At 39.5% G+C, this 27,903-nt stretch overlaps 1 protein-coding gene across 1 annotated transcript in view; it reads right to left on the minus strand.

Annotated features, from left to right (window-relative positions):
• Positions 1-27,903, minus strand: part of LOC134358047 (dysbindin-like) — a 259,942-nt gene that overhangs the window by 101,125 nt on the left and 130,914 nt on the right. The window contains exons 6-7 of the mRNA XM_063069932.1: positions 24,910-25,042; positions 17,986-18,008 (exon numbers count right to left, since the gene is read on the minus strand). Coding sequence (XP_062926002.1) covers positions 17,986-18,008; positions 24,910-25,042 — 156 coding nt within the window. The remainder of the gene's footprint in view (positions 1-17,985; positions 18,009-24,909; positions 25,043-27,903) is intronic.

Genomic DNA, 27,903 nt, shown 5'->3' on the forward strand with positions numbered 1-27,903 from the left:
CATTCTTCTCGCTTTACCTTACCCTTTACAATCATATAGCCTAACATTTTTCATTTTGCCCAATTTTTCTCATAGACAGATATGTTGGAATTATATCCAAGTGTTTTACACAATGGAGTTTGTCAAAACCAGCATTTACTTTTGTATTACTAAACTGTGCTGCATCTACATTTTATTCCTTACCATCTCAGCACCCATATCCAAATTTACAGCCCAACTCTGAAATCCTTGAACAATGCCATCAGACTCTTCCTGCCAACTATATACTATCTCTTCCCCAACACCAGCTTATTATTTATTTCTGTATCTTTCAGCTGTCTTGTCATCAGAAGCACAGAGTTCCTCCCTTAACATTTTCATCAAACCACAACAATCCCTTTAAAAATCTCTTTTGCAACCATATTTGCTGTTTCTGAATTCCTTTATGTTCTCACTTCCAAAAACTACCTAGGATAGCTAAGAACTTGAACAGCACGTAAAAAATTTGTGGAGGTAGAGGATATGAAAGGTCTAGATCCAGTTGATGAAGATGTAAACAATAAAATTAATTTCATTTAGTGTTCTCTTTTATCTCTAGTTGGTAGAAATTAGAATTAATTAAACTGAACTCTAAACTGAGCAAATTCCACAGGTTTTCTGAGAAATCTGATATCATGCTATTTCGGAGGCTTTCTTTGATGTCAGGCTATTTTTATTTATTCATTTATGGAATATGGATACAGCAAGTTCTGCAATTATTATCCATCCTTAGCTGATCCTGAACTGAGGATGCTTTTAAGAGTCAAAAGCTTTAATAGTAAAGGTCATTACTGAACTGGACACGCTTCTTACAACAACCAGGTGGTCATTAATGTAGTTTTGTTTTTCATGTCTAATTAATGGAATTTAAATTCCATAGCTGCCATACTGGAGCTCAAATGTGCACACGTTTGTATGTCTTTGGATGAATGTTCTAGAATAGAAGCTCCTTTCACTGTACCACTTAGCTTAATGTTTTCATTTGGAGATATAGTCCCCAGACACAATTGGCCTTGACCAACTACTGTGGTCAATACTCAGTTGTACCATTAAATTCCACATGATCCAATTCCACCTATACCTTAACCTTTAAGCATAAAGTATTACATTGGGCTTAACAATTTTTCTCTTTGGGCCCTCCTTCATATTTTTCTTGTACTTTATCTGGTCTGTCTATGCATTTAATCTCCCTTGAGATTTGTGTTGGGTTAGCATTCCCTAAAACCCTGACCCACATATGTTCAATACTAACTCTACTATTACTTTCACAAGATTTTAAAATGCATTGTTCAATCCATCTCGACCAGAGAACTTATCTTCTATAGGTTAAATATTAATATGACTCACTTTTTCCCATTTTGAATTAGGTCAAGCAGTACAGAAGTTTATAACCCAGAGGTATTGTATTACAAACTGAAAATATATTATAAAAAGTGAACCAGGTCGCCTCATTAGTCCATGATTATTATTAAAACCAAACCACAAGAAGGGAGTACTTCCTATAGCAGGAAGCTGAATCTGGGTGTCTTACAGCAGAATATATCAACCTAATAAAAAAATTACAGAGCAGCAGAGTCAACAATCTCTCTTCACTTCAACACCAAGTTGCTTCTCAAATACTATCACCTAAACTACAATTTTATAGAAATTGGTGATCTCATAACATTGGAACTATGACACAATTTTTTTGCTCCAAGCCATTCATGTCAAGTAACAACACACTAATTCCCTGTGTACCAAATTTCTCTCTTAGAAATCTCTCTCTTAGATACAACTCTGGGCGTCATGGGAGGTTGTTCCTGCCTGTGGCCATCGAACTTTGCAGCTCCTCCCATGGAAGGTCAGACACCCTGAGCCAATAGGCTGGTCCTGGACTTATTTCCATCTGGCATAGTTTGCATATTGTCATTTGATTGTTCGTGGTTTTTGTATTTCTATATTTATGCTCTATTCTTGGTTGGTGCAGCTGTAACGAAACTCAATTTCCCTCGGGATCAATTATGTCTATGTCTATGTCTATGTCTATGTCTCTTTTCTAGCTACCAAATCTACAAAGGAAGGAAGTCAGAGAGACAGACAGATAAAAATAGTGAAGTCATGGTAGCAGTAGAATGACAGGAGGAACGTGCGGAGGGATCAGTGCATGCAATTTAGGTAGGTTCTTCCACCTTTGTTTATACTACAGCTTTTACAATATTTAAAGTATTTATTGATCTACTGTAGCATTGCTTATAGGAATAAGACTTATGTTGGCTGTTAGTAGAGTAAAGTTAGAAGGCAGGAATCACTGGGGTATATCTACAGAGATTATTATAGCAATACATACCACAGGTTTCCCCTGCCATTCGAAGGTAGAGCGTTCCTATGAAATGGTTCATAAGCCGAAATGTTGTAATGCGAAGAAGCAATTACAATTTATTTATATAGTAAAATTTTGTGAGTGTTCGCAGACCCAAAAATAACCTACCAAATCATGCCAAATAACACATAAAACCTAAAATAACAGTAACATATAGTAAAAGCAGGAATAATATGATAAATACACAGCCTATATAAAGTAGAAATACTTTTCCACAATCATTGCCGGCACTGTTCGCCGAAGCGAAAATCTCATGCAAGCGCTCTCGGCAGAAAATCTCACGCAAGCGCTGTTGGCAAAAACACAGCGCAAACGCTCTCCAGTAACCTTTAAGCTATGAAGCTGCCAAATCATACCAAGTAACACGTAAAAATATATAGCCTATATAAAGTAGAAATAATGTATGTACAGTGTAGTATCACTTAATGGAATTAGTTCAGCACCGAGCACACTGATGATGGTCTGTTAGGCTGAGTCGTGGCAGGTTGGGTGGTGCCGTGGCCCCCACCCTCCAGGCCGCTGACCGATGCATTGCCGCGAAGCATGCAGGAGTCCAGTGGTAGCCGGGAGGCACACAGCACATCTTTAAGAATAAAGCCGAAATAAACATGCTAATTAATTAGGTGCCGCCCAACACGTAATTGTCGGCCCAGATCAGTGCCGATTGCGTCGTCTCTGATCTGGGCCAACAATTACGTGTGGGGTGGCACCTAATTAATTAGCATGTTTATTTTGGCTTTTTTCTTAAAGATGTGCTGTGTGCCTCCCGGCTACCGCTGCATTCTCTGCGAATTCGTATCTGTCCATGGCTCGGGGGTTGGGGTGGTGGGACACTGGAGTGTCGTCTGTTTCCATTAGAGCAGGCAGCTCATCTTCTCCTATGACTGCCCACCTTGATGTCGAAGGTCGAGGTTCGTCATCTGCTGTGCCTGATGTGGAAGGCTTGTGTGACTGCTGAGCCTCGCACATTTTTCTATCATACAGTTCTTTGTAAGGACTCAAACTATCTTGCAAATACTCCCTAAACCTACGTACCCTTTCAAAATTAAAGTCATACTTTATCACTGCAGCGAAAATCTCGCGCAGTTGCTTCACTTTCATTTCGCTACTGCATTCGGTTTTGATTGTTATCCTTTCCTCTTCCAATTGCATCAGCTCTTCATCTATCAGTTCTTGGTCATGGGATGCCAAAACCTCTTCAACATCATCTTCCTCAGCTTCCACAAGCCAAACTCACATTGTCCTTATTTTGTTTACCACGATCAAAATGCTTCATTATGTCTAGTTTTACGCTAAGTGTAACACCCTTACGAGATCTTTCAGGCTTTTCCAATACCTTAGAACTCATCTTGCAAACGACTGCTCACAGGCACATGTTTAAGCAATACCGTTCCTAATCTGGGGGAGAGTGGCTGCTCGGGGCGCATGCTGCCTTTTATTGCGCGCTGATTTTTTCGCGCACTGATTTTTTTCGTAACAGTGAAAATGCCTTCTGTTAGTGAAAACAGGGTACAAATGTAGGTCTTTCATAACAGTGAGGTTTCGTAAAGCAAACGTTCGAAAAGCGGGGGACACCTGTATATTATACTTCCAATGTTTGAATTAAAAAATGAGTTGACTGGAAGGCAAGCACTTCTCTGCAGTACAAACTGACAAACCAAAAAATTAGGCTTGGTTGATAATTGGAAATGAACAATCCTAGTGAATCCTATCCACTGGCCCAGCCATAGTTAGATGGTATCTTAAGTTAACGTGGGTACGAGATAAAAACTCATCTTTTAACTTACACATGATGACTCAAAATATATACAGCTCACCTTACCATAAAGAAGAAATGGAAGAAAACAAAGTGGGGGAACATGTGAACCTCTACACACGAGTTAAAATTTAGAGGAAAATGTTAGAACAACCAATTCAGAAATTAGGACAACGAATTCTACTTGATTTAGCTGAAAAGAAAATTTACATTAATCAAGCAACACACATCAAAGTTGCTGGTGAACGCAGCAGGCCAGGCAGCATCTGTAGGAAGAGGTGCAGTCGACGTTTCAGGCTGAGACCCTCCCTCAGGACTAACTGAAGGAAGAGTGAGTAAGGGATTTGAAAGTTGGAGGGGGAGGGGGAGATCCAAAATGATAGAAGACAGGAGGGGGAGGGATAGAGCCAAGAGCTGGACAGGTGATAGGCAAAAGGGGATACGAGAGGATCATGGGACAGGAGGTCCGGGAAGAAAGACAAGGAGGCGAGGGGGGGGCCCAGAGGATGGGCGAGAGGTATATTCAGAGGGACAGAGGGAGAAAAAGGAGAGTGAGAGAAAGAATGTGTGCATAAAAATAATGGGGTACGAGGGGGAGGTGGGGCCTTAGCGGAAGTTAGAGAAGTCGATGTTCATGCCATCAGGTTGGAGGCTACCCAGATGGAATATAAGGTGTTGTTCCTCCAACCTGAGTGTGGCTTCATCTTTACAGTAGAGGAGGCCGTGGATAGACATGTCAGAATGGGAATGGGATGTGGAATTAAAATGCGTGGCCACTGGGAGATCCTGCTTTCTCTGGCGGACAGAGCGTAGATATTCAGCAAAGCGGTCTCCCAGTCTGCGTCGGGTCTCGCCAATATATAAAAGGCCACATCGGGAGCACCAGACGCAGTATATCACCCCAGTGTTGCCTCACCTGGAAGGACTGTTTGGGGCCCTGAATGGTGGTAAGGGAGGAAGTGTAAGGGCATGTGTAGCACTTGTTTTCCGCTTACACGGATTACTTATCCGTAACATACACACACAAAATGCTGGATAAACTCAGCATCTATGAGAGGATTAAACAGTCAATATTTTGGACTAAGGCCTTTCATCAGAACTGGAAAGGAAGGGGCAGGAGCCAGAATAAGAAGATGGGGGAGGGGGCAGAGGACTACGAGATGGCAGATGATATGTGAACCAGTTGGTTGAACCACATGGTCCACCATGTCCACACTGACCAGTTGGGGGTCAGTGTGGATATGGTGGAGGATTACAAATACCTGGGGATACAAATTGACAATAAACTGGACTGGTCAAAGAACACTGAGGCTGTCTATAAGAAGGGTCAGCGCCGTCTCTATTTCCTGAGGAGACTGAGGTCCTTTAACATCTGCCGGACGATGCTGAGGATGTTCTACGAGTCTGTGGTGGCCAGTGCTATCATGTTTGCTGTTGTGTGCTGGGGCAGCAGGCTGAGGGTAGCAGACACCAACAGAATCAACAGACTCATTCGTAAGGCCAGTGATGTTGTGGGGATGGAACTGGACTCTGTCACGGTGGTGTCTGAAAAGGGGATGCTGTCCAAGTTGCATGCCATCTTGGTCAATGTCTCCCATCCACTACATAATGTACTGGGTGGGCACAGGAGTACATTCAGCCAGAGACTCATTCCACCGAGATGCAGCACAGAGTGTCATAAGAAGTCATTCCTGCCTGTGGCCATCAAACTTTACAACTCCTCCCTTGGAGGGTCAGACACCCTGAGCCAATAGGCTGCTCTTGGACTTATTTCATAATTTACTGGCATAATTTACATACTACTATTTATGGTGCAATTGTAACGAAAACCAATTTCCCCCGGGATCAATGAAGTGTGACTATGACTATGACTATGAGTAGGGGAGGGGGGAATCTGGGAAGTGATAGATGGAACAGACAAGGTCTAAAAAGGGAATCTGATAGAGAAGACAGTAATTGTCCTCTTTTCAGAGAGGATGTGATTATATGCAACAACTTAGTAAGTTGATATAGTTACTCTATACTTTAGTACTGAATCAAACTGCAATCACTGTCAGGCCCAATTAAGGTTACAAGCCCAAACCTCACTAATTTAAACTTGCGTAATATACATGCTTACCCTCAGGTTAATGCTGTTCCTTACCATGCAATTAATTTTACAAATAGCTTGTGCCAGAAATAAAAGTACTAATCAAAGATTTTTCAACCATTCAAATTGGCAGGTCTTACTCCTGCTTTTACCATTGGCAAAAAGCACAAACTGAAAATACTGTGCATCACATGGGTATGATTATTTTCTCATCAACATAAAGATAAGCACAATGTCTCTTCTCTTAAGCAGTATTAGATAACAAGTGAAATAGAAACAGCTTTGTTCGAGTCACAAGACAACAGCCTTTAGAATGGGGAGAACAGAAGTACCAATTGCCAAGAGCAGAACAGACACTCAGCAAAACAACTTAAAGAACCAAATGTTGCAAAGTGTGTACAAAAGTATGCAAAGGACAACTAAAGTACATAATATGTGAATGGAAAGACTCTGAACTTAACAATGAGATACAGAGATGCCGCATATGGATGCCTTAAAACCATCATACTGAAATAGCTAGAGAAACTTTCCTGCAAGAGAAATAGATTTGGTAATGCTCATAAACTTAATAAGCAGATATATAGTAATACCTAAAACCAGAGTTAATTACCAGTGATTCTCAGGTAAAAGCTGTGCACAACATTTTGCCTCTGAATTAACTGAAGCAGCTGAGCAGGAATGGGAATCATTCAGACTTGAGAAAGAATATTGATTTTACTTTGCTTTTTAAAAGTACTTAAATTCCCATACTCCAATTTTTTTATATCACTACAGAAAATGACACACATCTTAAGCACACATCTTAGAATTATTCATTAAGCTATAACACTGATTGTCCAAATTTAGGTTCCTAAACACTTACTAAAAGTTTATCTGATGTTTCAATAGATAACTGAAATATGCACATATACATGGTGCAAATTGTGGCAGCATATTACGTGGAAAGTACTAAAAAATTTGAGAATAACAAATGCACATTGAATGATAGCACTAGTTTCTCAATTTTTTTATAGTGCTAACTTAATTCAAACAAAATAAGCAAAGTAATACATCATTCATAATGATACAATACTCAAATCTCAACACTGATATACATTCGTATCCTTAAAAAAATGCTGGATTTTTCCGCCACAGAATTAATAGTTCTAAGACTAAACAAAATAGTTCCTCTCTTGATGTCTCTGCATCCAAAAGGACTGTCAGAGCAAATATGCTGTTGTATTTACTATGCTAATTTACAAAACATGATTATTTTGTGCACAGCAAGCAATGCATAATAAGACAGTCTATTTTAGTGATGGTGTTGAAAATTATTCCTCAACCTCTCTTCAACATGGTGCTACTGCATATTTAGCATCTAACCAAGGCAGCAGAAAGGACCTTTTCAGAGTACACTAAAATGCCATACAAGAAACAAATGGAAGAAAAAAATGTAGAGATAGTCATAAATTTTACACATGACTGATTTCTAGATCTTTTTCTCAAATGGGCTCACATCTTTGGTGTGTGACTTAGGGAGTTTATGAATTCAAACCTTACTATTTAAAATGAGCCAAGACTGATACAACAAAAATAAATATCCACAAATAAATTACTTTAAGATTCAGAGACATCCAACAAACTGTTCTAAAGATGCTGCTTCTCCTGCTGCTGCAGGTTATATAATTCACATTAAAAGATAGACAATTCATTTTAGCATCGAATTCAAAATTAATTTTCAGCAGCTTTTCCAATACCCTGCAGTTCTTCCCCCTGATGTTTCTACCTCTTTCTCTAAACAAAAGCTTTAGCAAACAAAATACTGTCACTGAAATTTGTACTTACTGAATAAATGCCACTCATTACGGAAATTTCCTAAATGTTATTCTAAATAAATCTATCTGTACTGGCAGCATTACCAAGGATTCATGGCAGACTAGAATTGAAACAGCTTTCATAATATAACACATAGTTGCATGCAAATATTTTCTTTCATAAGTAACACAAAAGAAAATGCACAAATGCAGAAGAGACATTATTTGTTCCGATCTTGCTTTGTATTGTACAAATAGCACAAATGTAGCATACTGAATGACCAGTTTCTCCCATGCTCCTGATCTAATAAACCATAAAACAGTCTTCTGACAGACCAAGGTTTAACATCCAGAGCGAAATTTGACATAACTGAGTGATCTAACGTACAGGAGTTCCTTTCACCGGTCTCTGCAGATCCTGGAGCTGACATTACTGCAGGAAGCAATGTAAACAGAAGCACTGCATTGGATGAATCGCAACCTCAGTTAACAAGCTGCTTTGACAATCTGCATCTTCCAAATAAAAAAAAAGGACCAAACAGAGCGAGACTGTGGCTGTCAGACGCAGCACAAACACTGAACTGTCAGTTCTCCACAGCTCAAGCACTAGAACATCCAAAGTCTGAACGTGATTTGCAGGATACACAGTAGTGGCTGGCATACACTCTGGAATATACCACAAGTATTTTAAAGGGTAGGGAATTACGACAATGTCATCATGCAATCAATCATTAAAGAAACTAAATCCACAATTTAACTGACCACATAAATCAAGAATCCAGGCTATAAAATACAAGAGCATAAAATGTTCACAAATTAATCTACAATTTTGTTCATAGTTCAACTGAAATCAATGATTACACCTCGTCAATACAGATTTCTTGTGCTCCAGTGGAAATGCTTATAGGCTGATTTGAAGTCAACAAAATCCTGCCTACTTTTGTTGCAATGCATCTAACTCAAAGTTAATATAAAATATATTTTTAGTTTTAGTCCTTCAAGTTAATTCAGCAGCTCATTATAAGAGACAAATGTCAAAGGTGAACAATGGCAATTATTAAATCTTCCTTTTACCTAAAATGTTAATATAAGAAGCTGTATTGAATGTGGCTCCCTCTATTGCATGCTCCACTTCCTTATTTCTAAATTATGCTGCGTGACAAGGTGGTAACGCTGCTGCCACAAAGCTCAAACAACCCAGGTTCAATTCTGCCTGGAAAAACTGGAGCCGGAGGTTTTTGCAGACCCAGGCAATGTTAGTTAGTTTGGTCCAACATTCCATGGCATCATGAGCATCTTGAACCCACATCTACATATTTGTTTTGTCCCATTAAAAAAAATTGTAAAGCTAGTTGCTTAATTGGACTTTCCAACTTCACTTCCAAAGGTATGGCTCAAATTTTTACATTTTATCCCCTGTTCTGGTCCGCCAACTAAATGAAAGATGACAGTTCAGCACAATGTCCACCATAGTTACATCTCATTTATCAATTGTAATGCAGAAAAAATAGTGTATGGAAAACTTTTCAACTATGAGCTAGATTAATTATTTTTAAGCAGTAAAGGGTGAGTGATGTTATAAACGTACAAACACTGAAGGAAGCCACTCAGCCTTTTGAACCTATACTGGATTTTTAAAAAATGAAAGATAGCAAACAAACTTAATTTCCTCTGTGACAAAATAATGTATTTTAACATTGACTGAGGGAAAATTATTGTTCAGGACACTAAATACCTTTGGCATCTTTCTCTGGAAAAAGTGAACCCATATCTCCAAAAGAAAGCAAACTAGGCCACAATCAAATCAAAAGATGCATGAAATGAAATGATCTCAGACAAGGGCTCCTTCCACACTGTACCACTTCCAAGTTTTATAAGCAGTAAGGGTTAAGTCTTTACATGCAGGATTATGACTGCATGTCATAACTTCTGGTTCATTTCTTAAAAAAATATTTTTACTATGAAACTACATGAACATTAGTTATTCAGAGACAGAGAGATTAATTCTCATTATACTTATTTTCGTTATTGATCACACCTTTCTGATACATATACATTTTACTGTCAAATAACAGAACCTGAATTGCCAATACTAATAAAGGAAAGTATAAAAACAAAATTACAGAAGATACTGGAGATAGCAGATCAGGAAGGATAGGTGGTGAGAAAACTAATTAACATCCTGATCCAAAATGTTAATTTCCTTTCCTTTGTGCAGATGTTATCTAACCTGGCTACTATCTCCAGCATCTCTTTTCACTTCTGCTCCCACAGTTAGCTTTTCATATATAGCAACTTGTTTGTTTACATCAGCTCTTTTAACGCCATTTCAACTTTCACTTTAATATTACGATGCTAACAATATAAACTAGCACTGTCAAAAGCAGCAAAATGTAATTATTTGAATTGATGGTGTTCTTTTAATTAATGTAACTTTTGAATTTCTCCCTCAAAGTTTATTCAATTACATCATTTAGTGCAGGTAAATCAACATTAGAATTTCACGACCCACTCATGGAACCTTGCAAGGAAGAACAATGTTGAAGTAGAATTAAAAAATACTCTTTTAAAATGTACTAAAATTGCACATAGCTCTGGATTAAATGAAGTACCACAGCAAAGTGCTCACAAAAGAACAAACCATTCATCTCAATTCACAAACTGAATACCTCCAATTTTCTAAAATGTAAGATACATGCAAATTAAAGGGAAATGTTTTCTTGGTCATGAAGGCTACAGTGGCATATGCACATCTTGCTCAGTTCCTGAAACAGTGCTCCATTGTTTACAATATAATCAAATTTTGGGAGTTTAATGTGCATAGGCTGCTAATCTATAAATTTATCACGTGTAACAAATTCATCTCTACCTTATTGTCTAATAAAGACTTAAAAGTGTAATTTAACATGAAAATAAATCTGTACAAAAGAAGGTAAAACAAATAAATAATAGTAAAAAATAAAATCTTTTAGATTTTGCAGCACTGCAAGACTGAGGCAAACATATAGGGAAAATGTGAATACACTTTAATGTCATCCTTTTAGTTGAAATATTGCAAAAACTATCTTACAATATATATTCTTTTCTTTTATAGTGAGATAAGGTGGGGGTGGTGTGGGAGAAGATCCGAGTGATTAAAATACCCTCATCAATTTTCCAGCAGTGGAAGGGCAAGCAGATACAGCTTTTGAAATTCATTGGCATTTCTTAGCTGTACAAGCCAGCTCTGGTTCTCTTGAGAGTATAATTTTGTTGTTAAAATGGATAGATTAGAAGCCCCACAATTCACATGTAACAAAGCTAGAAAGAATTAAATTGTTTCTCATTAGTTTCTATTTAGATGACAATCAAATTTGGCTAAAATATATTTATGTTCTGCATTAAATCAAAGTTTTATGAATCAATAAAGCATCTTCAAACTGAACATTAGCTGTGTTTCCTTCTACCTGCTGAGTGATGGAACCCACTGTCAGGGGAAGTGGTGGGAGTAGATACAACAGCAACATTTAAGAGGCATTTTAACAAGCATGTGAACAGGCAGGAAATATAAGAACCACATGCGGGCAAACGGAATTAGTTTTAGATGGGCATCATGGTCCGCACTGGCATCGTGGGGTGAAGGGTCCATCCTTGGGCTGCCTTGTTCTATTTTCTACTCCAGAGCAGAAAGTTAGCAGGAATGCTTGTTGAAAAGTAACTCTTTAAGAACCCACAGTAAGTTGCTTGTCCTTAACTTTAATGAAAGTACAGCGAAAGATGAAAAGACAGTAAAACTACAAATCATAAAATGTATGATAAAAGCTATCTATTTTCTCTTGGGGATCTCTTCAACTTGTATTAATATATTTCTGCTGCTAGAATTTTGAACCAGTGCAAAAATATATCTAAGAGAGGTGGGTTCAAATGCTAAAATAATCATATCATTCCTATGATTAAGCCTTGTCTGGACTACTCTGTTCAGACCTTTGTACGCACAGCTTTATTACAATGTTGAATGCTTCTAACAACTTCTTTTTTCATTTCGAATTCCCAGCTTCTGTTGAAGTTTGCTTTTCATTTGTTAAAAGATGCTCAGATAAATGAGAAGAGACAAGATAAACTTCTATTCATATGAATACATGAGGTGAATGGTTGATCTGACCGAGGTGCTAAAGACAATTGTAGTATTTGATAGAATAGATATGTACCACCCCCTCCTGGTGGAAATCTGAACAAGGATAGAACTTTGAAATTAAAACTACACCACTCTGTGATATTAAGATATGCTCTTAATTTTCTCTATTATAAAAACAGAAGGCATGGAAATATTCAGTCCATCAGTACAAATAAATTTAATTTCTGTGGATTTCTACCCTAACAGTCCTTCTCCACTTGTTTTCACTCCCATTCCCAATCCATTACTCTGCAGCTCTAGATATTTCTTGCTTTGAAGATCATTAACCTGCTTTTTGACCTGCTGCATTCAGCATTATTTTAATTCAAATGGCAACATTTGGAGTTTTTTTAATTTCTCTCCAATTAAACAGAAAACCATCTGCATCTGAGGACTGTTAGCAATTGAAAATTAATAAATAGCATCATCTGCCAAGACAATATCTGACAAAATGACTAAATACACCAAAGGTGAAATGGGCAAATAAAAGATGATAATGAATTTCAAATATTTAAAAGTGTATTAAAGATATATCAATTAAGTAGATCTGATTAATTAGACCAGGGGTCCCCAACCTTTTTTTGCACCGCGGACCAGTTTAACATTGGCAATATTCTTACGGACTGGCCTGACAAATCTGTTGGAATTTTTTGAGGAAATAACAGGCAGGATAAACACAGGAGAGTCAGTGGATATTGTTTACTTGGATTTTCAGAAGGTCTGTGACAACATGCCACACATGAGGCTGATTAACAAGGAACAGCCCATGGTATTATAGGAAAAATAATAGCATGGGTAGAAGATTAGCTAACTGGCATGAGGCAAAGAGAATGCACAAAGAAGTGGCAGATGGAATATAGTGAAAGGAAATGTATAATCATGCACACTGTGGTAGAAGAAATAAAGGTGTAGCTTATTTCTAAGCAGGGAGAAAAGTAAAAAAATCAGGGTGAAAAGGGACTGGGCAATCCTTGTACAGGATTCCCGAAAGATTAACTTGCAGCTGAGTCAGTGATAAGGAAAGCAAATGTAATGTTAGCATTCATTTTGAAAGGATTAAAATATAAGAGCATAGATGTAATACTGAAGCTTTAGAAGGCATTAATCAGACAGCACTCAAGAGTATTGTGAGCGATTTTTGGCCACTTCTTGAAGAAATGCTGGCAATGAAGCTTCAGAAGAGGTTCATGAGAATGATTCCAGTAATGAAAGGATTAATGTATGAGGAACACATGATGGATCTGAGCCTGTACCCTCTGGAGCTTAGAAGAATGAGGAAGATTTCATTTAAACCTATCGAATATTGAAAGACCAAGATAGAGTGAATCTGCAGAGGATGTTTCCTATAGTATTTGAGTCTAGGACCAGAGGGCACAGCTTCAGAATAGAGGAACGTCTATCTACTAGAGAAATGCGGAGGAATTTCTTTAGCCACAGGGTAGTGAATCTGTGGAATTCATTGCTACAGACAGCTGTGGACTCCAGGTCATTGAGTAGTTTTAAAGCAGAGGCTGATAGTTTCTTAGTCAGGGCATCAAATGTTACAAGGAGAAGGCAGGAGAATGGGGTTGAGAAAGATAATAAATTAGCCATTATGGAATGACTGGGCAAACCCAATAAGCTAAATGGCCTAATTCTGCTCCTACGGTCTTACTTGTTCCTTTTAATTTCAGTTCTACAGTTTCTAGGTTTTCTGCAGAACTAACCCGACAGGGGATTTATGCCACATCTTACACTCTACAGACCTCATCATCCAAAGAGGTCTAGATCTGATATTCTCAGCCCTTTCATTGTGGAAACCCATACCTCCTACCACAGGATGTCCCACCCCCTGCATTCTCCCATAGTCCTGCCAGTTCTCTCTTTTTGATGCTATATGACTCTGTGATTTTTTTAATGAGACTAGATAATGTAGAGAATGTTTATACCGTGCTGTAAATGGTCCTTATTAAGCAAAGGCAAGATGCAGTTTGTGTGAAGCAAATTCTAGAGAATGACACTGTGATGTAGATCTTTTAAAAATTCTTTGAATTTTATGATGAAGTTGCATTGTTAACGGTTCATCATTCTTTTCTGGTATGGTTATTACTCCCAACCCCAAACAAATTCACAAAAAGTTATTCAAGATACACTTTGGTTCAGATTCAAGTAGTATGGACTTGAGTTTGTTGTAACAGTTCAGTGAATTATTGAGGAGTTGCAGACAGTACAAAAGTTTCTCACGACAATCAAAAAGCAGGGGCTTCTCCAGGAATTCAAAAGAATAGGTCTCCTCTAGCCAACTCTGCCATCACCAGATCAAACAATCAGATACCTCAACTGCAATCTAGTAAAATGGACAACAGCCCAAGAAACTTTGACACCCAGCAATTTTTTTCCCAGTACCGTGGATTGCAGATAATTAAGTCATCAGTTCATTGGAATGTTGTGGTGGCACCACTCAGCTAGATTTTCAACAACAACCTCTCACTCAATGTCAGCAAGACCAACTAAGTTCAGGAGAAGGAGATCAGAGGTCCATGAGCTAGTTGTCATCAAGAGATCAGCAATTGAGAGGGTCAGCAACTTTACATTCCTCAATGTTATCATTTCAGAGGATGTATCCTGGGCCCAGCAAGCAAGTGCCATTACATGGAAAGCACAGAAGCACCTCTACTCACTTAGAAGTTTGCAAAGATTCAACATCACATCTAAAACTTTGACAAACTTCATAGCAGAGAGTATTAAATGAATGCATCACAGCCTGGCATGGAAACACTAATTTGAATGTAAAATCCTTAAAAAGCAGTGGATATGGCCCAATCCATCATGCATAAGCTCCTCCCCACCACCCAGGTCATGTTCTCTTCTCACTGTTGCCATCAGGAAGGAGTTACAGGAGCCTCAGGACACACATCACCAGGTTCAGGAACAATTATTACCCCTCAGCCATTAGGCTCTTGAACCAGAGGAGTAACCTCACTTGACTCATCACTGAACTGCTCCCACAAACTATGCACTCACTTTCCAAGATTCTACTTCTCATGTTTTTGATATTTATTGCTTTATTATTATTTATTTCTTTTGTATTTGCAGTTTGTTCTCTTTTGCACATTGGCTGTTTGTCCTGTTGAGTACAGTCTTGATTCTATTGAGTTTTTTGGATTTACTATGTATGCCCACAAGAAAACATATCTCAGGGTTGTATATGGTGACATATGTGTATTTTCGTAATAAAAATATTTTGAACTTTGAAATGCCAGAAATGGCCGGGGGTGAAAATGAAACGATTTCACTACTTCAAGCAACACACACACAATGCTGGAGGAACTCAGTAGGCCAAGTAACATCTATGGAGAAGAGTACGGTTGATGTTTCAGGCCAAGATCCTTTACTCTTTTCCATAGATGCTGCCTGGCCTGCTGAGTTCCTCCAGCATTCTGTGTGTGTTGCTTGGATTTCCAGCATCTGCAGATTTTCTCTTGTTTGTGATTTCACTACTTTAACAAGTTAGGAATTATGAAGAATTTGAAGGTATCAACAAATATCTTGAATCTTACTTTTGGCCCCCACCGAACACTTAGCTCTCACCTATTGCTTCAGTTAGCTGTTTTCATGCAACAGCAGCCAAATCCTGGTACATTGCTTCGACAGTCGAGCTAATCCAAGTGAGAAGAGCCAGCAGATTTCATATCCTGGTGAGAAAGGGACATGCCTGTCCAAGCATGCAAAGTCAGCTTCGACGGACTGGGCAGATGAAATCTACAGTGAGATCCAATTGCTATGAAGGCAGTCCTGCAATGCTACGTGAAGAGCATGACGAAGCACATAAGAAGTCATGGTCATGCACTGCGACTGGGGAAGATGCCAGTTGTGATGTCTACTCATTCCAATGGACCTGGACTTCTGAGGTCAAAAAAGTGGAACTGCCCCAGATAGTGTTCTAATTTGCTCTGTATTTCATATAAATACATACATTGTAACTTAGTTAAACAGTAATTTGCCTTTTTTTTAATACATTTTTAAGTATTTTAACAAATTTTGGTTAATAGCAGTAGCCGCTTAATTTGGCCAAAATGTACTGGTCCCGATGTATCCTGACTAACCAGAATCCACTGTATTTATTTTCATTATTTAGTTACTTAAGAAAAAACTTTTAACCATGGAATGGGATGCAAAGTTTCAAAATAAAAAGGCAAATCTCAAGTCACTGCATTTTTTTAATGTTCACTCCCAGCACATCTATCAGTGAGGATAAGGCACCATATAAATGATATGTTCTTTAGAAAGTGGTGGTATACCACCATAATTAAAGGACAGAATTAAGGCTTTTCTTCCATGATTATAGACTATTACTAAAATAGTACAGTATTACAGGAATCAATGTTGAGTTCTCAGCTGTTCATATGCTACGTAAGTAACTTAGATGTATTACGTGGCCCTTTCATCTAAGTCTGATGATGTCAGATAAGAAAATGTGCTACAAGAAGAGTGCCTGCATAAAGAACAAACACCTTCTGGGAATGGGCTAGGTGGTTTTTGACTATAATGTGGGAAAACATGAGTTTTTGTGGTTTAGTAGGAAGAATAGAAAATGAGAATGTTTTCTGCCTCCCCAAATGGTGACAAACTAGTAAAGATCTGAAAAGAGAGAGAAGTGGGTTAGAAGACATGAAGTTACCTTTGAGTGGGCGAAGCGGTCCCGACCCTCCAAGCAGATCATTGTCTTTGTCAGAGCTGGGGAGCAGCCAATACCTGCCAAAAGAACATCTGCAGGCATTTTGACCTCTGCAAGGGACTGGCAGCTGTTGGTGGACCTCGAAGGGCAGTTGAAGTTCCCCAACCATATCGCAGCCACCACCCTGTGACCAGACATTGTCCTAGTGTCTGAGTCGACTAAGCAAGTGGTGCTGCTGGAGCTGACAGTCCCATGGGAAGATAGCTTGGAAGAGGCCTTTGAAAGGAAGCTCTCTAAGTACGCAGGACTGGTCAGCAACTGTCAGCAGGCTAGATGGAGAGCGAGGTGTCTCCCAGTGGAAGTTGGTTGTAGGGGATTCGTAGCCTGTTCTTTAGTTAGAGCCTTCAGCATTTTGGGCATCGAGGGAGAGAGGAAGAGGAGAGCCATCCACAGTACCACCGATGTGGTAGAGAGGGCCTCAAGATGGCTGTAGCCCAAAAGAGGGGAGCCATGGAGTCATAAGTAGCTAGCCATCTGGACACAAGCTGGGGTCTGATCAGCCCCGGCTGGGTCACCTGGAGGAGGTTGTATGATGTTGAAAGACCCGAAACACCCAATGATTCCAGGAACATCACTGAAGATGTGTCCAGAAGCATCAATAGATGTATGTACACAGAAGTCCAACAAAGAACTAGGAAGCCAAATGGTACAGCACTGAATTTAGGTGAAATTTGTAGCTCAGCTACACTTGCAAAAATAAAATGAAGCCATTCTTTTGAAGAAACTTTTGACCAATGATTCTTCTACAGTGACGCTGAATGATTAAAAAATAGGTGGTTAAAAGCAAGCCTCTATATTCCCAACAGCCAATTCCAATATGGAAAGTACACAAAAGGTATTACAGATTACAACTGCTCAGACTTTTTTTTCAAACTGACAAGATTCCGAAGGCCATTCATCCAAAGTCCAAGATTTAAAAATCTTTTCTAACATGATTGTTTCCAGTGCTCTTTAAAAATTTGTTAAACAGTAGTCTGGCTTAATAGTCACCTTCTGACACTAAGACCACATTTAATTTGATGTGCTAAAAAGCTGTGAAAATAGATTTCCAACCATCAAGACAAACTACAAAAAAAAGATGAGATATAAAGAAAGCCTACCTTTCAAAGCTTCAATCGTTTTCCTATCAACAAAAAAAATATGTTAATCTGTCATTTAGAACAACTGTAATGTAGAATTCAATTATGAAAAAATAACAGTATTTTAACAACCTCACTAATCACAAAAACATGTTTAGTCTTACATTTTTTAGATTATAACCTAAAGTTGATACATTTACCCAGTGGAGAAAAGACATTTGCTATTTTGACAGAAATGAATAAATTAAAATTAAAGATTTTCTTTTCATTTAACAGTGAAGTGTGGACAGTTGATAGGCAGCTACATGTGTCAAGATGGGCTTTATTGTAAAAACGCTTAAACATGACAAGGCTTCAGTCTTCCATCTCTTCCAACAAACAAACAACCCTTAAATGCAGTCAAGTCTTTAATTCTCAGTACGAGTTTTTACTTTGCTTGAACTTGTATCATTCCCACTACTTCTCCCAAGATGCGCCTCACATTATCTATTACAGACCATAGCAAAACTGCCAAGCCTCATTAACACTAGCTGTCAGAATTATGTGCAATCACAAGGTTCTCAACAGCCACGATAATTGTAGACAGAATTATTTCACAAAGCTGTATGATTCAGTTAAAACTAAACATTACTTTTCTAATTTACCACCCAAACTGTAATTTTGCTTTAAGACCTGAGAAGGGATAAACAGTTCATGATTGTATTGCCGTTGTGTTTATACTAAGGGACATAGTTTGCCTAGTATTGAATATAAACAATCTGCAGGTTATGACAGGATTCCACTTTTGAGAACCATTCATAACTCAAACTCTTCATAAGTGAAAAATGAACAAAAGCAATGTGTGGGGGAGGATCATAGAAACAACTGTAACAGGACAATTAGCAGGCACAGGAACAGCAGCCGCCAGCTAGCCATATGAGTGAGTTAGTCTGCTCAGACCTCTGCTAGGCTCAGATGGTGGGTGGTGGTGGGGAGAATCAGAATTAGATTTATTATTGTCGTGTCGTGAAACTTGTTGTTTTATAGCAGCAGTACAGTGCAATACATAAAAATTACTATAAATTACAGTAAAGAACATATAAAAAAATCAATTGTAAAAAAAAAGAGCAAAATAGTGAGATAATATTTATGCGTTCATAGACTATTCATAAATCTGATGGCAGGGAATAAGAAGCGGTTCCTAAAACGTTGAGTGTACATCTTCAGGCTTATGCACCTCTCCTCCGATGGTAGTAATAAGACGAGGCCATGTCCTGGGTAGTGAGGGACCTTCCAATTTTGTGGAATAGGACTTGCATACCAGACAGTGATGCAATCTGTCAGAATGCTTTCTATGATACAATGTCAAACAAGCTCTAGATGATCTAAGCAATGGGATCAAAACACACGAAACCGCACACCCTGATGCCTTCACCATCAATTTGGGGGATTTTAACCAGACCAGCTTGAAAAGTCACAAAATAATTATTACCATTTGTAGTACCAGAGGAAACAACACACTGGACCACTGTTACACCATCAAGAATGCCTACCGTGCTATTCCATGGAAAATCTGATCACCTGGCTGTACTTCTATTCTGAGTATAAGCAGAGACTGAAGACTGCAGCACCAGTAGTGAGGACCAAGATGGATTGGACAAGGGAAGCTCAGAAGCGCTTACAGGACTGCTTTGAATCGGTGGACTGGGCTGTATTCAGGGATTCATCTTCTAATCTGAATGAGTACATCGCAGTTGCTACTGACTTTATTAAAACCTGTGAGGATGAGTGCATCCCTAGGAAAATTTGCAGTACATTCTTCCCAAACCAAAAGCTGTGGACGAACCAGGAGGTTCATCATCTGCTCTGAGGGCTAGATCTGTGGCATTTAAGTCTGGTGACCCAGGTCCATACAAGAAAACCAGGTATGACTTGCGGAGGTCTATTCGAGAGCATAGAAACAATTCTGAGCAAGGTTAGAAGTGATATTGGATACACATCTACTCTGGCAGGTTTTGCAGGACATTACTTCCTACAGAGTGAAACCCAATAGCATGAATGACAGCAATGCTTCACTACCAGATGAGCTCAATGCCTTCTATGCCTGCTTTGAAAGGAAGAATAGCTGTGAAGATCCCTGCTGTACTCAGTGACCCTGTGATCTCTGTCTTGGAGGCTGATATCAAGCTTCCTATTAGGAGGATGAACCATTGCAAGGCAGCAGGTCCCGATGGAGTACCTGGGAAGGCTCTGAAAACTTGTGCCAAACAACTGGCGAAGTTTTCAAGGATATTTTAAACTTTTCACTGCTACAGTTAAAAGTTCCCACCTGCTTCAAAAAGGCGACAATTATAGCAGTGCTGAATAAGAGAAGTGTGACTATTGTCCAGTAGCACTCACATCTACGGCGATGAAATGCTTTAAGAGGTTGGTCATGGCTAGAATCAACTCCTGCCTTGGCAAGGACCTGAGCCCACTGCAATTAGCCTATCGCCACAATAGCTCTGTGGCAGACACAATCTCAATGGCTCTTCACACAGCCTTAGATCACCTGTATAGTACAATCACCTATTTCAGGATACTGTTCGTTGACTGTAGCTCAGCATTTAACATCATCATTCTCATAGTCCTGATCAATAAACTACAGAACCTGGGTCTCTGTACCTCCCTCTGCAATTGGATCCTCAATTTCCTAACCAGAAGACCACAATCTGGGCAGATTGGTGATAATGTCGCCTCCTCCCTGATGAGCAACACTGGTGCACCTCAGGGGTGTGGGCTTAGCCCACTGCTCTACTCCCTCTATACCCATGACTGTGTGACTAGGTATAGCTTAAATGCCACCTATAAATTTGTTGATGATACAACTGTTATTGGTAGAATCTAAGATGGAGATGAGAGGGCATTCAAGAGTGAGATTTACCAGCTAGTTGAGAGGTGTTGCAGCAACATCCTTGCACCTAATGACAGTAAGTGCGAAAGAGCTTATTGTGGACTTCAGGAAGGGTAAGGTGAGGGAACACACACCAATTCTCAGAGGGATCAGGAGTGGACAGAGTGAACAATTTCAAGTTCCTGGGTGTCGAAGTCTCTAAGGATCTAATCTGGTCATATCAATGCAACTATAAAGAAGGCAAGACAGCTGCTATATTTCATTAGGAATTTGAAGATATTTGGCTTGTCACCTAAAATACTCGAAAACTTCCATCAATGTACCATAGAGAACACTCTGACAGGATACATCACTGTCTGGAATTGGGGTGGGCTACTGCACAGGACCGAAAGAAGCTGCAGAAAGTTATAAAATTAGTCAGCTCCATCTTGAGCACTAGACTCTGTAGTATCCAAAGCATCTTCGAAGACATGAGGTTGCTTTGGCAGTCAAGGTGAAGGATAATCCAAAGAGCTTCTACAGGTATATTAAGAGCAAAAGGATAGTAAGTCCTCTTGAAGATCAGAGTGGTCGGCTATGTATGGAACCAAAAGAAATGGGGGAGATCTTAAATGGGTTTTTTGCATCTGTATTTACTAAGGAAACCGGCATGGAGTCTATGGAAAGAAGGCAAACAAGTAGTGAGGTCATAAAACCTATACAGATTGAAGAGGAGGAGGTGCTTGCTACCTTGAGGCAAGTCAGAGTAGATAAATCCCCAGGACCTGGCAGGGTATTCCCTCGGACTTTGAAGAAGACTAGTGTTGAAATTGCAGGGGCCCTGGTAGATATATTTAAAATGTCAGTATCTACGGTGAGGTGCCAGAGGATTGGAGGATAGCTCATGTTGTTCCGTTGTTTAAAAAAGGCTCTAAAAGTAATCCTGGAAATTACAGGCTGTTAAGTTTGACATCGGTAGTAGATAAATTATTGGAAGGAGTACTAAGAGATAGGATCTACAAGTATTTGGACAGACAGTAACTTGTTAGGGAGAGTCCACATGGTTTTGTGTGTGGTAGGTCATGTTTAACCAATATATGAGAGTTTTTCGAGGCGGTTACCAGGAAAGTGGATGAAGGGAAGGCAGTGGATGTTGTCTACATGGACTTCAGTAAGGCCTTTGACAAGGTCCCGCATGGGAGGGTAGTTAGGAAGATTCAGTTGCTAGGCATACATGGAGAGGTAGCAAATTGGATTGGACATTAGCTCAATGGAAGAAGCCAGAGAGTGGTAGTGGAGGATTGCTTCTCTGAGTGGAGGCCTCTCACTAGTGGTGTGCCACAGGGATCAGTGCTGGGTCCATTGTTATTTGTCATCTATATCAATGATCTGGATGATAATGTGGTAACTGGATCAGCAAATTTGCTCATGATACAAAGATTGGAGGTGTAGTGGACAGTGAGGAAGGTTTTCAAAGCTTGCAGAGGGATTTGGACCAGCTGGAAAAATGGGCTAAAAAATGGCAGATGGCGTTTAATACAGACAAGTGTGAGGTATTGCACTTTGGAAGGACAAACCAAGGTAGAACATACAAGGTAAATGGTAGGGCACTGAGGAGCGCAGTAGAACAGAGGGATCTGGGAATACAGATACAAAATTCCCTAAAAGTTGCGTCACAGGTAGATAGGGTCGTAAAGAGAGCTATTGGTACATTGGCCTTTATGAATCAAAGTATTGAGTATAAGAGTTGGAAATTTATGGTGAGGTTGTATAAGGCATTGGTGAGGCCGAATTTGGAGTATTGTGTGCAGTTTTGGTCACCAAATTACAGAAAGGATATTAATAAGGTTGAAAGAGTGCAGAGAAGGTTTACAAGGATGTTGCCAGGATTTGAGAAACTGAGTTACAGGGAAAGGTTGAATAGGTTGGGACTTTATTCCCTGGACCGTAGAAGAATGAGGGGAGATTTGATAGAGGTATATAAAATTATGATGGGCATAGATAGAGTGAATGCAAGCAGACTTTTTCCACTGAGGCTAGGGGAGAAAAAAACCAGAGGACATGGGTTAAGGGTAAAGGGGAAAAGTTTAAAGGGAATATTGGGGGGGCCTTCTTCACACAGAGAGTGGTGGGAGTGTGGAATGAGCTGCCAGATGAAGTGGTAAATGCGGGCTCACTTTTAACATTCAAGAAAAACTTGGACAGGTACATGGATGAGAGGTGGAGGGATATGGTCCAGGGGCAGGTCAGTGGGACTAGGTAGAAAAATGGTTCAGCACAGCCAAGAAGGGCCAAAAGGCCTGTTTCTGTGCTGTAATGTTCTACGGTTCTATGAGTGGTGCCTCAGAAAGGCAGAGTCCATTATTAAGAACTCCCATCACCCAGAACATGCCCTCTTCTCATTGTTACCACCAGGAAGGAGGCACAGAAGCCTGAAAGCACACACTCAGTGATTCAGTAACTGCACTTCCCCTCTGCCATATGATTCCTAAATGGACAGTGAACCCAAGAACACTACCTCACTTTTTTATATATGTTATTTCTGTTTTGCACTATTTTTAACCTAACTACTTAATATACACTTACTGTAATTTATTTAATTTTTTTCTTTCTATACTACCATGTATTGCATTGTACCACTGCTGTTAAGGTAGTAAATTTCACGCCACCTGCTGGTGACAATAAACTGATCCTGATTCTGTAGAAATTTGAGACATACCAAACCTCCTCAAACTCCTAATGAAACATAGCTGCTAGAATCAGTATGTTGGAACCATAAGAAAGAACAAGTTGCCACTCAATATACTTTATTCACATAGCAGTGCTATATTTACTATGACTTAGGAGGGAGCCTTTTTCCCCCTGGGCCTACACTGGCTTTCAGAAGAGTAATTTCCTCACTTCAATACACTTTTTCCTTATTTTCTACTTCCCTTGTAACTTATTCTCTCATTTGACCATCAAACACCTTTATTTATTTGCAACCTACTTATACTAAAGAGATAATTCTTACTGCAGATGGTTAATTGAACTTCAAATCTTTGCAAGATGGAGAAAACTAGAGCATTATATGGCAGAAATCCATGTAATCACAGGGGGAATATACATACTCCACAACAGCTGCACCAATTAGGATTGAACCTGGAATGAGAGGCCAATTGTAGAGATTTGACAACATGGCATCTAACAAGAAAGAGCCAATCTCAAATTGACCAGAGAAGACCATTTGAAATAACAATATAACCCAGCTCAAGAGATGAACGCAACAGTCTTCATTATGACAACAAAGGGACTGATTAAGGGAAGAACTAAAGTAATAAATATGACCAATAGCTTGTTTTGAAAGTGTTGGGATGGGGATATGTCTCTACCAAAAGAGGTACAAGGTCACCCTTTCGTCCGTCAGCTTGCAGGTCACCCTTGGGCATTATGTAACACAGTGTCACATGAAGCCTTCGGAGCAAATGATGGATGGTCGTATGAGTAGCTGTTGCATATCTCAAGTCCTGTTTATGCAACCATTGATGCCAGGCAGACAATCTTCTGAAGAGTACTGATAATAGCCAGGGGTCACCCATCTTGTAAAGACACTGACCAGAAGAAGGTAATGGCAAATGATTTCTGCAGAAAAAATTGCCAAAAACAATCATGGTCAAGACCATGATCGCGCACATCATACATAATGAAGATTGTTCTGATTCATAAATATTATGCTTTTTTGAATCCAAAGAATAAAATGTAAAGACCAGGGAACTTTTCTTTTGTTCTGTTCCAAAAGACAAACTCAATAAATGTTAAAATATTACAGTGTTTGTTAAAGCAATGCATGAAATATAGCAAAGAACAAGGCAGAGTTGAGAAACAAAAGTAAATTGGCAAATAAGGGAAGAGCTGCAGATGATTGAAATATGCAGTGCTAGAAATACTCCAGATCAGACAGTATTTGTAAAGTGAGGAGCAGTAAACGTTTCAAGTTAATTACCTTTCATGAAACATCTATTTTTGTTTATCTCCTTACCAATGTTAACTATTCTTGTTGCCCTAGTGTACTGTATAACAAACAGCAGAATAGTGAAGTAATTGTCAATGCTTACCTCTTTTGCTTCTTGTAGTTCTCCAGCTGCAGAGTTTGTAATTGCTTATAACGCTCAATATCACATTGTTCACAGATATCTTCCAAATACAACAAGTGTCCTTCCAGATCTTCAAACTCTTCTTCTAACTGAGCTGCAAGAGATGAAAAGCATGCAAATAGCTAAGACAATGCTTTCACTTTAAAACTAATTTAATTTTAAAAATAAAAAATAAAAATACTCAAAGATTAAAATTCCTTTGAATTACATATAGTTTTCAAACACTCTCTTCTTTGCACCCACACTCCAGACACCCAAAATGAATGTAAATCTCCACAGATTCTAGGCCACATTCATGCATATGCAAGCATCTGAGGTCTAACTGCTTTGAGCTGTGTTTTAAATCCAATCTGCAACCCACATTCAAATCTGAAGATTGGATGCTGGTGAAATTAATATCTGTTATATACCCAACTCCAGAATGCACCCTATCAATGGAATCAGATCAGAGACAAGGTGAGTGAAGTTATCCATGCTGGTTCAGGAGCCCGATGGTTGAAAAGTAATAACAATTCCTGAATCTGGTGGTGTAGGACCTAAAGCTCTTGTACCTCCTTCCTGATGGCAACCGTGAGAAGAGAGCATGGCCTGGATGGTGGGGGTCCTTGAAGATGAATGCTGCTTTCTTGTGGCAGCACTCTTGTAAATGTGCTCGATAGAGGGCTGTGCCTGTGACAGACTAGACTGCATTCACCACTTCTGTAGGCTCTTCCATTCGTGGACATTGGTATTTCCATACCAGGCTCTAATGCAACCAGTCAGGATACTCTCTATGGTGCAACTATAGAAGTTTGTCAAAATATTAGATGACATGTCGAATCTGTGCAAACTTCTAAGAAAGTAGAGCCACTGTTATGTCTACTTTGAGATGGCATTTGCGTGCCGGTCCCAGGACAGATCCTCTGATAGGATAATGCCAAGGAATTTAAAGTTACAGTGCCTCTGCACCTCCAATCCTCAAATGAGAACTGTCTCATGGACCTCTGGTTTCTTCCCCTTGTATGCAACAATCAGCTCTTTGATTTTGGTGACATTCAGTAAGTTGTTGTGGCACCATTCGACCAGATTTTCAATCTTCTCTACTGTATATGTTGATTCATCTCCACCTTTGATTTAGTTAACAACAGTGGTGTCATCAACCAACTAAAATATTGCTTTGGTGCTTAATCACAAGTATAAAGTAAGTTGAGCAGGGGGCTAAGCACTTAGCCTTTGGGTGCACCTTTGTTGATGGTGACTGTGGAGGAGATTTTATTGCCAAATCATACTGACTGGGGTCTGCAAATGAGGATATCGAGGATCCAGTCGTGCAAAGATATATCAAGACCTAGTTCTTGGAAATTACTGATTAGTTGACGGGATAATAGTGTTAAATGCTGAGTTGTAGTCAATGAAGAGAATCCTGATGTATGCACCTTCGTTGTCCAGATGTTCCACAGCTGAGTGAAGAGCTAATGAAATAGCATTTGCTGTTGACCTGTTGTCATGGTAGGCTAATTGCAGTGGATCCAAGTCTCTCCTCAGAAAGGAGTTGATAAGCTTCATGGCCAGCCTCTCAGAACACTTTATCACAGTGAAAGTAAGTGCTACTAGATAATAGTCATTGGGGAAGGTTTCCACATTCTTCTTGGGGACTGAAGCCTGCTTAAAGCAGGTGGGTACCTCAGAATACCAAAGATGTCTGTAAATGCTCTACCCAGTTGATTTGCACAGGTCTTTAGTATTCGGCCAGGTACATCACCTGGGCTAGGTGCTTTCTGTGGATTCAAACTCCTGAAGGATGCTCCCACATTGGCCTCAGAAACTGAAATCACAGAGTTGTCGAGGGCTGTGGGAGTTCATGAAAGTGCCTCCATGTTCTGTCTATCAAAACAAGTATAAAAGGCATTGAGCTTATCTGAGAGTGAAACCTTGTCGTCATTTATGTTGCTTGGTTTTGCTTTATAGGAGGTAATGGCACATCCTAGCCCCACCACAGCTGCCGTGCATCCTTCTGTGATCCAACCTTGGTCTGGAATTGCCACTTCACATCTAAGATGGCTTTCCGGAGGACATACCTGGATCTCTTGTATTTTCCTGGTTCACTGAACCCTCAGCAGAATACAGATCACTTGGTTTAGCCAGTGCTTCTGGTTATCTCATAACCCACTATTTACACAGCACAAATTGAATACTATCTACTTGCTTGAATGTATTGCTCCAAAATCACTCAAGGAATTCCACAAGAAGTATCAATTAAGAATATTACAGACACATTAATTCAAACCAACTTTCCAATTCATATCATATTTGACTTCTAATCACATATCTGGTATCTAATTAATATCACTACAAAAGAAGTCTCTGCATTCGTGAACCGAATAGTCAAACAGTGATAAATTACAAGTTACCAGCACCAATGCTCACAGCACATTTGTTCCATTATTGACGATTTGAGCATATCATTAGAGAGCAAGATGAAAGAGCCAAGATTAGCAGGAAAGCACAGGCTAGTTGGCTAGCTAAGTTATGAGAAACACACACAAAATGCTGGTGGAACACAGCAGGCCAGACAGCATCTATAGGAAGAAGTACAGTCGACGTTTCGGGCTGAGACCCTTCGTTAGGACTAACTGAAAAAAGAGATAGTAAGAGATTTGAAAGTGGGAGGAGGAGGGGGAGATCCGAAATGATAGGAGAAGACAGGAGGGGGAGGGATGAAGCTAAGAGCTGGAAAGTTGATTGGCAAAAGGGATACAAGGCTGGAGAAGGGAAAGGATCATGGGATGGGCGGGCCTAGGGAGAAAGAAAGTGGGAGGGGAGCACCAGAGGAAGATGGAGAGCAGGCAAGGAGTTATTGTGAGAGGGACAGAGAGAGAGAGAGAAAGGGGAAAAATAATAAATAAGTAAATAAATAAATAAGGGATGGGGTAAGAAGGAGAGGAGGGGCATTAACGGAAGTTAGAGAAGTCAATG

This window comes from Mobula hypostoma, chromosome 17, assembly GCF_963921235.1.
Source record: "Mobula hypostoma chromosome 17, sMobHyp1.1, whole genome shotgun sequence".
NCBI lineage: Eukaryota > Metazoa > Chordata > Chondrichthyes > Myliobatiformes > Myliobatidae > Mobula > Mobula hypostoma.